General features: G+C 29.8%; 2 protein-coding genes across 2 annotated transcripts in view; one reads left to right on the top strand and one right to left on the bottom strand.

The window, feature by feature from the left end:
• Positions 1-12,936, top strand: part of LOC107456238 (ammonium transporter Rh type B) — a 71,236-nt gene that overhangs the window by 18,256 nt on the left and 40,044 nt on the right. The window lies entirely within an intron of this gene.
• Positions 1-12,936, bottom strand: part of LOC107456239 (ammonium transporter Rh type A) — a 49,339-nt gene that overhangs the window by 28,801 nt on the left and 7,602 nt on the right. The window contains exons 2-4 of the mRNA XM_043052047.2: positions 9,152-9,335; positions 5,128-5,278; positions 997-1,141 (exon numbers count right to left, since the gene is read on the bottom strand). Of these exons, the coding sequence (XP_042907981.1) occupies positions 997-1,141; positions 5,128-5,278; positions 9,152-9,335 (480 nt within the window). The remainder of the gene's footprint in view (positions 1-996; positions 1,142-5,127; positions 5,279-9,151; positions 9,336-12,936) is intronic.

Here is a 12,936-nt window from a genome sequence, read left to right as displayed (position 1 = left end):
AAAGAAGAAAAAACTACAATAACTGTGCAACTTTCCCTGTACACGTACACAATATATTAAGGGGAAATACATCTACTGTGCTCTTGTGTGAGCTATATTGGGCTAACTATACTTGTTTTAATTGCCAGAAAAACTGAACATATATAAAACAGCTGAACATGCTTAAATAATGAAATAGTAGATTAAATAGTTTACTATAGCTGAAGTATCACCCTTAAATACGCCATACATTGCGCTTTGAGTGGCCCCCATTTTTTAAAAGACGAAAAGGAAAAATACAATTTCTTGTAATTTCCAAAATTTGTAAAGAAAAACTCAAAATTCCCCACATTTTCCCGTTTATATCAGGTGATTTTTCTGTATTCTCCAGGTTTTCTCGATTCTTTCTGTGGAGTGGCAACCCTGCATTTGGCAATGGTTGGGTATATTCTTATGTGGTGTAAAGACTTTTAAACTTTCACACAAAAAACGAGTCACCTGCATCTTAAATTAATTTATTCAAAGCTATAGATGCGCATCACAGATATTATTGACACATCACAGACTAACATTAACAAAGACTTTTATCTAAATACCGCCATCATCTTTTCTAGTCTCGACTATACTCTCTTTTTGGAAGCAAACAGAAACCTAAAAGAAAGTTTAACGCGCCATCTAGTGGCCAGTTTCTTACAGTGGTATTTGTTTTTAGCCGTTACAATTCAATTTATAATTGTTCAAAATTTTTTTTTTTTTAAAAATTAGAAAACTTTTGAAACATCAAACATAAAAATGGAACGTTTTCGATTGCAATAAATTATTTCTCCCTAAGTTTTTTCAGTTGCGATTAGTCAAACATAAATGAAATCAAAGGATATATTGTTTATTCTTATCTCGACCCGCCCTATTCAAGGGCACATGAGAGTAGAACATGCATTCTACTGACAAAACATTCATTAAACATACATAAAACACATAAAATTCTGGATCAAAGGATATATAAAAAGTTTTGCTTACCTATCATTGCAAATATGTCTGAGTAATAATTCGATCCCTCTTTGTTATTATCAACAGAATCTTTTTGGTAAAGCATGTAGGATACGCCGAGACCAAAATAAGCTCCGAATGTGTGCAGAAATATTGAGCCACCAATATCAGCAGCCTGAAAATTTTAAAAAATTCACAAAATTTCATAGTTTAAGACATGGTGTTCTACCGCAATAGTTTGAACACACTGTAATCCGTCATCTAGAGATTGATTGTTGAAAAAGTTTAGTTGAAAAGATTTTACAAAAGTTCTTTAAAAATAGAAAATTATTTACTATTTCATGTATTTTTTGTAACGAAAAAGATAAATCAATGTTCGAAAGATTTTCTTTTCCTCTTCCAGGTACGTTGAAAAAAATTTAAAAACATTTTTTTTCCTTTTCAATTTCAGTGATTCATTTCTTTTCTTACATAAAGTCAAATTTTTATGCCACTCTTGCTTGTTTTTTTTAAGGTATCACTGACTCTTTATTTAAAAACCTCTTTTTAAATATTCTATAATTCAATAATATTTCACAGCGTTTTTTTAATCTAAATTAAGAAATATTTTAGTACACCGAATCTAAATTAAGAAATATTTCCCACACCGAAGAGTCATTACATTACGATCACCCTCCATCTATAACAATGGGCTCGCCCAGGCTGTGATGGTTTCTCGCCCAGGAACAATGTTCTCATGGGGCACATTAGGACCCATAATCCTCATAGAACAATCCCTGACGTTTGTAAGCTACTTGAACATAATTGCAAACCAGGTTCACTCACTCATGGCAACAGTTTTTCCTGCACCATGTCATAAGGGTCGAATCATCATGGATTGGTTCGAGGAACATTCCAGTGACTTTCAAGTCATGCCTTGGCCCCCAAATTCACCTAACCTTAATCCAATAGAGCATTTGTGGTCCTACTTGGAAAACCAAATTCGTGTTGCTATGCTACCCCCTCGCAACATAAGGGAATTGCAGGACCAGTTGGTGAGCGCTTGGTACCAGATACCTCAGACTACCTATCAGCACCTTGTGGAATCAATGCCACTGCGGGTGCTAGCAGTTTTGAGGGCTAAGGGTGGTCCTACATGTTATTAGCAGGGTGGTCATAATGTAATGGCTCTTCGGTGTATATATATATATATAACGGATAATGTAAGTTCATACATAAAATAATGTAAAATTTTCTCAAATTTTATTTTTGGGTGGTATGTAACAGGTTTGTAATTGATCGATCAGAAATTCTTAGTGTTGACAGCTTTTTTTTATATAATATATTCTTTTAAAAATTTTCATCTCTTTCTGTTCGAATACTTTTCAATAAAATATCTGTAAAAAAGATTATAAATATTCTGCATCCGATGTTTTTAGAAATTTAACTTAATTCGTTTTCAAAATATTTCTGTTTTGTATTCGAAAAGGACGCAAGCAACTGACTGAATCATGCATATATTTTGACTGAGAAAAAAGTTCGTGAAAAAAAAGTATTTTTTATTTTTTTCCCTTTTTGGTACTTTATCATCAAATGTATGAAGTGAGATAAAATTTCTTTCAATTTCAAAAGCGAGTAAGAATGAAAACTTCATGGAAAGAGTTGGGCGGAGCTGAGATTTAAGAAAGAAAATCTAAAATAAAGAATAAAAACAAATTCTGAATCTATTTCGAATGTTTCAAAAAAGAACGAAACGAATTTATCTGAGGACTCAATAAATCAAGGAATGATTATGAAAATCTCATTTTAGAAGATGAAAAAAAAAATCAATCCCTTTTATGTTGAATTTATTTCTGGATAATTCTGTAAGAATATTTTTACATAGATATCGAACTTAAAGAAAGATTTTGTAATAATTTAGAGGAAATTAAAGAAAAATTCTAAATGCAAGTCTTAAACTTAATTTATTTTTATTAAATTCTAGCTAAACACCCGTTCTTTGTACGGGGTGAACAAAAATTTTTTTTGAATTAGTGCTGAGTAAAACTGAAAAGCATATACCGAAGCAATTAGTAAGCCTAAAATAATTTCAAATCGTTTTTATTTATTAATAGTTTTGCTGCCCTTCCCAGTGGCTCTACGTTATTAAATTAAGCATAACTTTTCTTGTAGTTCATACAATCAAAATAGAGATTAACTGAATTCAGCCTCACTTGGCATGTTGCGATTGCTCACGGTTAACTCATAATAGTCAATATTTACGGTTATCAAATTATTTTCTCAGTTATATCACTTATTTCTATAGTCTTAGCATTAAAACTGCTCAGCATTGGTTCAGTTTAAATAATTACCAAATATAACAATATAATTCTTTGTACCTATTTTAGTATATTTGATACCTATTACATAAAACTTCAACATTTCAACTTTGTTCGAAATATATTTATCCGCTGTAACAAACTAAAACTTAAATTTAGAAACAAATGAAATTCTTATAAAATCCTTATAAGGACTTAGAACATGACCATTTCTCTATCTGTCCTTTAATATATTATTTAAAATTCTAGATCAAATTACAGTAAAAAGGACCGGCTCTGAGAGTGCCGGCACTTTCTATCATAAAGCCCATTTCTACCAGGACTTGTTACAGAACGAAAAAAAAAATCTGATGCATCGTGAGTTTTACTGTAAAATCACTGAATCACTGCAATTAAATAAATATTATTGTAAAAATTTTGGTTTAATGTTTTACTGTAAAAATAGATTTTACGATAAAATGGTTTTTACGGTTGCCGATACTTTACACCGTAATTTAATTTAGTATTTTTTACAGTGCATGTTACAGTTTCAATTTCCTTAATATTTACTTTAATGTTTATAAATTTTATGAGTTCGTAAGGAAGTTAAGAACAACAGTTGCACATATTTGACTTTATTTTAAAAAAATACCACTATTTATACGACGCTGGACTTAAATAGATTAAAATATTACATTAATTCAGCAAACAGTGCTGGGTAAAGAAAAAGGTGAGATCAGTTCTAGAGTTTGACGAACCTAGCGAGTCAGGGGTCGATATTTTTAGTTAGATAACAAAGTCATAAACTATGATTTGAAAAAATTAAAGCATGGAATGATGATATGCCAAAAACATTATACCTCACACAGCTTTTCCCAACGACCTTTGTGCCGCTGTCGATTTTGATTGGCTGTCGCCGATCACATGCGCAAACAGTAGCCATTTTGTTGACTAGTTTGAACGGTGAAATATCATTGCACCCGATCTGTTATTTCTATTTTCGTTTTTCTTTTTACTTTATTTGTGTCATACTTTTAAATTATGATTAAAAAGCAGGTTGTTGCACATTTCGGTGTTCTAATAGGTCAAAATTAGGCTTTAAGCTACATCGCTTACTTATTGGAGATGCGCCATTCGATGTTATTATACTTGTGCTCACAATATTACTCGTTCTTTCAATTTAACTTTCAACGAGAAAAAAAAAAATTAATTCGGAAGACCCCACAAGTATGCTATGAGGCTACTCAAAAGGCAACAACCCGCGATATTTTACACGATTATAGCCAAATAAGGGATAACACTCAAAACGTAGCAAACCTTACACTTTATTTATATTGTGATATTAATTTTCGTAAATTTGTTTTAGGCTTCCAACCTGTTAGAATTTATGAATTACAAAAAACTCTTATGAATGCTAAGATTTTGAGTAAATTTGAATGAAAATCACAATAATGAAACTTCGTAGAATATGAAGCCTGTTCACACATCGCCTCATAAGCATTACATAAGCGGAGGGATACACCGGAAGTTTTCTAAATTTCTTCCGGTTAAGGAAGCTTGTTATTGTTTACATTCAGTCAATCATACATTATGCTGTATAATACAGGGTTATTCATAATTCCCTCCGCCTGTAAACGCCATTTTTCTTTACTACAAGTGGCTTTAGCGGTACATGTTACTGCCATCTACCGGCAACTTCTTAAATTAAAACTTGAATACTTTCGGAATAATTTCATATGTTCTTTTTTGCCATATTCGTCTTAGTTTTTTTAACACTTCGAAACCCCGGAGGGAATTATGAATAACCCTGTATTCTTTATAAACCAAGAAAATATAAAATAAATGAAAAAATTCTAAACAAATTTTCAAGTCTGATTTGACATACCTTTAATATTTGAACTCCAAGATATTCATTACAAGCAAATATTGCTATCTCTAAAACAGCTACTGTTACTAGCTGCAATGGGCTAGTTTTACCTAGGAGTGCTCCGTAAGAAATGAGAACTGTTGCAGATGCAAAATTTCCTCCAATCACGCTGAAACATTTAAGAATATTTATATTCAAGATTTCATGCAGTTTGATTAAATAATTTTCTTTGATGTACTTAGGTATCTTCAATTTAATATTAAACTTAAACAACACTATTTCATGTACTTTGATTAAATATTTTATATTGAAATATTCACGAATATCCATATTCTGCTTAACATCCAAATTAAACAACATTATTTCACGCAATTTCATTAAATATTTCATAATGAAATATTTTCGAATGACCAAATATTCTGTTCATTATGTTTAAACAATATTATTTCATGTAATTTCATCAATAATTTGAATAGATTAATTTACGAATTTATTTAAATACTACGTAAATTTGTAATAATGTAAAGAATATATTAGCTGATGAAAATAAAACAATTGTGTACATCACTCAAATGAATGTACTGATGGATAATATTATCATGTAAATTTATGCAATACCGAGAGTTTGAATAATTAAATTGTAAAATTTCGGTGCAACGTTTATAAAATATTAAGTTTCACCATGTTTCCATTAAAATTGAAACATTGCCATATTATATGATTTTGTTTAAGAATGACTAAATATCAACTTCACACTTAATTTAAAGTGAACAAATTTGTATCATATTACAGTTAAACATGTTTCAATAATTTTAACGATGTAATGAATGCAGAGTTTCACAAATTACCATTAATGATCATTGTTTATTGCACCATATATCTTTAATAAACTTTACTACTCTCAAACTTAAAACTAATGATAAACATGATGTCTGTAATATAATAAACATTCATCAAGGAAATTAAATGGTTTAATTTAAATGAGAATTTATTTATTTTTTTATTTTCAGTTCAATTTTAAAATACCATTCTTAGTATACCTTCCATTTCCTAATTGGTGATTCATGTTTACTTTTGCTAATATTTACTTTATAGGATCGAGAGAAAGTAAACAAATGATTTTCATTCAATTGTTTCTTTTATATATTTGCTTATTTCAGGTATAGAACAACAAAATGTTTATCTAGACTACCTAAGTTTAAAAATTTTAAATAAAATTTTATAATGCCTGAAATATTCAATGAAATTTTATAAACTGCAACTACATTTATTTCTGCGTTGAAATTTATTGTTTTGTGTTTAACTAGTTATCTATTAAAATAATATTTAAATCGGCAGATGATTATAGAGTTTGAAAACTCGGGGGTATAAACAATTAACAGATAACACGCTATTTTATCAATTTAGTTCTTGTGTCTGTGTCATAATGCAACAATGATTAATATCAGAAAGTTGAAAAATAAGTTTTTAGCTTGTTTTTAAACACTTTGACACTATCCCTGCATCAAATTTTTTGCCTGTATTTTGACGTTAATCTTTTAGATTTTCATTTGTTAAGGTTTTCGTGGTTTTTCTCTCCATGTAACGCAAATGCGAGTAAGTTCTATCAAAAAGTCCCCCCTTGCCCTAAGTTGCTTTGTCTTCTGAATTGGGTTTATAATTACAACGCTACGGATTTGAATATTGGTAGTCGTAAACTCAAACTTGAGTTGGTTGCTAACAACGGTTATGAAAAAAGAATTGAGTTAGTATAATTATTCTTGGTAAAATGTCTTTTTATATAAAAAGTCCATTAGATAGTTTTTATAGTTTTAGTTAAAAAATTAAAATGAATATCTAAAAACTGATTGTTTTTAATCTTAAACTGGGAGAATTATCTAATGCTTTTAGCATTTAAACATTTATCATAAAAGTGTTCTACGATATAGTTTAAAAGTTTCTCTGGAATAATTAAGTGCAGTGATGAGTTATACGATCATAAAAATAACATGCAGTGAGTGAAGGTTAGTGACAAATACGACCTTATATGCGAAAGAAAAATAAATCATCATTTCCTGATGTTACAGTATTTGTTTTGTTTTTATTTTATTTATAATTCATTCCTTCTATCAATTTACACGCCTTACTCCTTTATTAGTTTTTATTTAATCGACAGGTGATGAGTGATAGAGTTTGCTTTATTTTTCTAAAAAGGAGAATCCATAATTTTCTGCACTACACTGTAAAATATGTACTCCAAAAGTTTATTTAAAAACTTGTCGATACAAGATGAAAATAATTTTTTTTAACTTCATTAATAATATGTTTTTAAATCTTGTACTCAATGATTATAGACAGAAAGGACAACAATAGGGAATTTGTAATTCAATTTCTAAAAAACAAGTACGTATGCTACTTAATTAACATAGCTTTTTGTTTCGATTAACATGATCTAAAAAAAATATCAAATTTTCTGGTGCATATCAAGTATTGAAAACACCATACTAGGCATGAAGCACAATAAGTTTCTTGAGAAAATTTATCTAAAATTTAAATGAAGAATGATTTTTAAAAACGGACAGAAGGGTAGTTCTGCTGTTTGTTCCACTTGCAAGAACGGAATGGAGGGGCAAAATCTCCCAGTTTTCCACTATATATCCTCTCAATAAGGCAAGGAGGTTTTCGTGGTTTTCTTCTCCATATAACATAAATGTGGGTGAATTCCATCAAAAAAGTTCTCATCGAAGGCTAGTTTATCCTAATGCTTGATCCAGGAGTTCCCTTGCCTTCTGGGTTAGGTTCAAAATTACAAGGCTACGAGGTGGAACATTGATAGTCGTAAACTCAGAATTGTATCAGCTGTTCAAGGGGCTGTTTATGGATTAAATTTAAAATATATTTTGCTACATGAGGTGACCCAGAATCACATCTCAGCGGTGGCGATACGAATTCTGCTCCCTGCTCACACCGATCACAGAGCTGACGTAAAATATTGTCAGTACAAGACGAATCATGGGTTCCCTTACCATCGGACTAACATTGGGTGATTTTTGTGGTTTTCCTCTCCATGCAACGCAAATGAGAGCTAGTTGTGTCAAAAATCCTTCCCAAAAGCTAGTTTGTCCAAATGTTTGATTCAGGAGTTCTCTTGTCTTCTTTATTGGGTTCAAAATTACGAGGCTATGGAGTTGAACATTGATAGTCGTAAACTCAGAATTGGGTTGGCTGTTCAGCGTCGGTTACAAAATAAAATAAAACGCTTTTTACTACAAAAGAAAACGATCCTTCAAAAACGAACTTTTCGCTGACCACTTATATCTATCGTATTCTTAGTGACTTATATCTTTCGTATTCCAATTGTTACGGCACATTTGGCATATGCGATAAATATGATGTTTAATTTTTTTTTTCTACACTGTTAATATTTTTATTCTAAATCTATGGGAAAATAACCGGCAGAAGTCGGTCCATCCAAATAATCGTAATGTTTAATTGTTCTTTAGTAAAGTTTAACCAGTTTTTAAACCATTTGCATCTAGTATGGTTTCAGAACCGTACTAAAAAAATTTAACTTCGGTGATAGTTCAGCAGCTTTATGCTTACAGCTTTATGGCCATCTGTGCGTAAACGAGAGTATCGTATTCTAACAGCCCACGGACACAAATTGGAGAATGCAGGCCACTGGAAACTTTTCAAGTGTAGAAGGGAATGGAGGAAATATCGTGGTGTCAACGTTGGGACTCAAGCCCCATTCTGTCGGTCATGAGAATGACTAATTAATTAGTCCTCTCGGTTATATTATGTACCCAGCTGCAAGGATCTAACTTCATTAGGTGGAAATAGTTGGTGTAGTAAAATTCTATTTGTTTAGCCCTATTAGAAGAAAGTAGTTAATAAATGGTCACAGTTTACAGATTGAATCTCTTCTTTTCTACGGTTATTTTACTGTTTTGTTTGAATATGGTAAAATAACAGTTAAATAAGTTGTTATTTAACCATTTTTCCGAGAAATTACTAACAGTGTATAGCCAACATAATTTCGAGAATTCAATTTATCACTTACCTTATGATATTTACAGGTATCTTACCATCTACCATTTTCCATATTCCTTGCATAATTATAGCCCATTGAATGGAAATAGCAGCAAGCAGCATATTAAGTCCAACAGCGCTGTATCCATATTTCTTCAGGAAAGTCATTAAAAAACCAAATCCAACAAATATCATGACATTAACATCTTGGAACACTAAAAATTGTAAAAATATTTTTATTGGAAAACTGGAGTCTCATAAAAAAACACAATGGATCAATATCTAACATAAACATAATTATTAGTGTGATCTTAAATAATGATTACCATTTTTAAAAATTGGTTATATTAAATTGCTATCATTGAGTTGAGATGTTTCGGAACGTTTAGTTTGAAAATAAGTAGTTTCACAAATATACTTTAATTATTTTAATAACATTTAATTTATAAAAAGCTGTTCTATAAGACGTTTTCTAATTTTAATACGAAATACTTGAATCAACTTAAAAAAATTCCATTTCATAATATGCATATAAATTATAATCATCAAGCTTAAAAGTTAATCTGGTATTTATTTGAATAGTCTGTTTAATTAATAAAAAAAAAATTACGCTTTTAAAGAAAATATTAAGTTTTGCTGTAAATGAATTAACCTTCATTTACTGTAAGATTTACGACAGTTAATTTAAAGATATTAATTAAATTAAGATATTTATTTACAGATTGAGATCAGAAATTCGTGTTATGAAATTATAAATTTATGGAAATGTAAATTATTATTATGACATTATAAAGTTATGAATTCTGTCTAGTAAATCACGAAATCTTGTAATAAATATTTATAATTAATTAAATATTTATAATTAATTAAGTATTTATAATTAATTAAATATTTATAATTAATTAAATATGAAAATAAATATTTATAATTAATTAATGCAAAGAACTACTCTCATGAAGCCATACAATCATGAAATTTAAAAGTAAATGCTATGCAAAGATTATATGTTCATAAATCATAAATTAGTGCAACGTAACGAAACAAAGGTAAAAATCATTAATTAAAGTTAATTAATAAAATATGTAACGAAATCATTAATTAGCTCTTGTAATTAATTAATTCTATGTGTTCCTATATCCATGTTATTTAATGAATAGATGATATGAAATCATAAATTTATGATATAGTGATATATCATAAAATATGTAAATTGTATAATGAATATGAAAATATGTAAATTACAGTTTGAGTAAGACTTATAAATTTCATGTACAATTTCTGTTAGATAACAATTTATGGAACACTTGAAAGTATGAAATAATTCGCAGAATAACGTGTACTATAATGTGCAGAATTTAAACGACTTTGATCATTGAGGAAAGTCAGGATCATTAAATCAGATAGATTGATGTTATCATTCTAATTTCTCAGAATTCAATGAACTAGCTATATTTTTAACGTTATACAAAGACGGTATCTGCGTCTATTTAAATAAAATTAACTTTTAGCTTGAAAAAATGAAAATAAAATTCTCAGTATTTGAAAAAATAGTTTACTTTGAGATAATAAAATGATAAACGCCAACTGAGAAAAAAAATATATTTAAAAGTGGCAGCTTTTGGTAAAATTTGCTGTATTTCTGGCTCTATGGGAACTCCAAAAAGCTGGTTATTTTTACCGAAGAGCTTTGGTGATGATTTTAGTAAAAGTAACAATAAAATATTGCTTAATAAAAATTTGACAAATGTGGTATAATTTGGTAATTTTATCGTGATACCTCAGAGCATGAGATAAAAAGCATTTATTCGATTAAACTTACTTTTCAGTTTTAAATTTTTTACTCTATATGTGTTAATAAGAACTACACTGGTGAAAACAATTAAAGCTAAAAATCGCAAATTGTTCTTCTTTTTTTAGAAAAATAAAAGAAACAAAAATAATTTCCTGAGTTTGAAATGTCGATAGAATGTCGTCAAAATTATGTAAGAGTATAAAAAAACAAGCAAATGTCAGTTTTTTTTTTAAATATAATTTTAGCTGTGAAGGAGGAAAACAAAAAAAAAACGCTCTTACAATGCTTTTTTTTAATAAAAAAAGACAATGTTATTTCTTATTCGTACTCCTCAAAAATTGTTAACTATTTTAACGAAATTTTTTAATAGATTTTATAAGCATTGAAAAAGTTTGCGTCAAACTTTGAGGCAAATAAAGGTTTAGGCGCGTCCTCTTAAATCTCATTTCCATAAGTTTGTATTCACCATAAATTTTTTATTCCATTAGTTTTTCATTGAAATCATAAAAGTAAGCATTTTCTATTTGACAATTATAAACAACATTATTATACGAACGCATATACAGGGTGATTCTAAAAAGATGGGCAAAATTTTAGGAAGTGATAGTACACACCCAAGCAAACAATTTATATCAAGGAATGCATGGTCGAAAACAAAACGCAAAAGTGCTGGCGCATTTGGTAAGTTGTTTGATGCAAACGTGAAAGCTCCATTCCTGTTGCGAGTTACTGCGCTGCGAGTTATTATTTGCATGTTATGGGAAGAAGAAGAGCTTGTATGCAAATTTTTCGTCACTATTCATACATAAAAGCTGCTGATTCGAGTGTTATAATGTCTAAAAATATTTAAAAAAATAATTGGCTTTTTGTGGGGACAGCTGAAGGCTCTTATGTATGAGACTCCCATTGAATGTGCAGAAGAACTTGTCGCCAAGCTTTCGGACGCTGCAGGGAAAGCTCGTGATATGCCTGGTGTGTTTCAGAATGTTCGCCTATCTTTTCTTCGCCGTTGTACTGTGCGCATAGCCACTGCCGGCCACTGTTTTGAACACTTATTGTAATCACATGCCGTTAAATTTGCTTTTATAACTTAACTTCATCGTTCTTTGTGTGTTTTTGCCTCATATAAGAACATAAACTTTGACGCCCTATAGTGGTTTTGCGTTTTGGTTTGTTTTGTTTGCTTATGCATTCTTTGATAAAAATTGTTTGCTTGGGTGTGTACTATTACTTCCTAAAATTTTGCCCATCTTTTCAGAATCACCCTGTATACAAAATACGTACATTACGAACGAATTTTAGCTAATCGAAACGCCCCATTTGCCCTAATTCGACCTTGATTTCTTTTTAATATTTTATTTTCAAGTTAGGAAAATAAACTTTTACAGAAGAGCTTTACAATAATTTCGCCAATTATAGTATGCAAAGTAACACCAGAATTCTATTCCCACTTGCATAAATATTTTATTGACCATATGTTTTTTATCCCATGAGTTTTTTTCTTATTACAGGTACTAACTTTTCCTATTTACTATTCCTATTTACATACTAACTTTTCCTATTTAACAATAAGAAACAATATTGTTATGTCAACGTTCAAAGATACAAAATACGTACATTTTGAACATATTCTAAATTATCGTAAACCCCCACCCCCATTTTCTACAATTCGACTTCGATTACTTTGGAATATTCTATTTTCTAGTCAGAAAAATAACTTTTGCGGAAAAGCTTTACAATAATTTCGTCAAAAGTATGCTGAGTCCGGTATGCAAAGCAACACCAGAATTCTATATAATTTCAATGCCATGCTTCCTCTTTTCCCATTTGATCCCTAAATTTATATATATAGCTTTGGATATTCCTTCTCTAATAAAAAGAGATACCATTTAGTTTTCGTTTGCAGAAGAAAGAATATCAAGCATTTTTCTTTTTTAAATTTAATTAGCCACAATAAAGAAGGAACGTTGCAATGCTACATGCTACATTAACGACGTCTCTAGAGTAACTGAATGACGGTTCAT

The sequence above is a fragment of the Parasteatoda tepidariorum genome, chromosome 5, assembly GCF_043381705.1.
Source record: "Parasteatoda tepidariorum isolate YZ-2023 chromosome 5, CAS_Ptep_4.0, whole genome shotgun sequence".
Taxonomy (NCBI): domain Eukaryota; kingdom Metazoa; phylum Arthropoda; class Arachnida; order Araneae; family Theridiidae; genus Parasteatoda; species Parasteatoda tepidariorum.
This window is presented reverse-complemented; position numbering and strand designations above follow the sequence as displayed.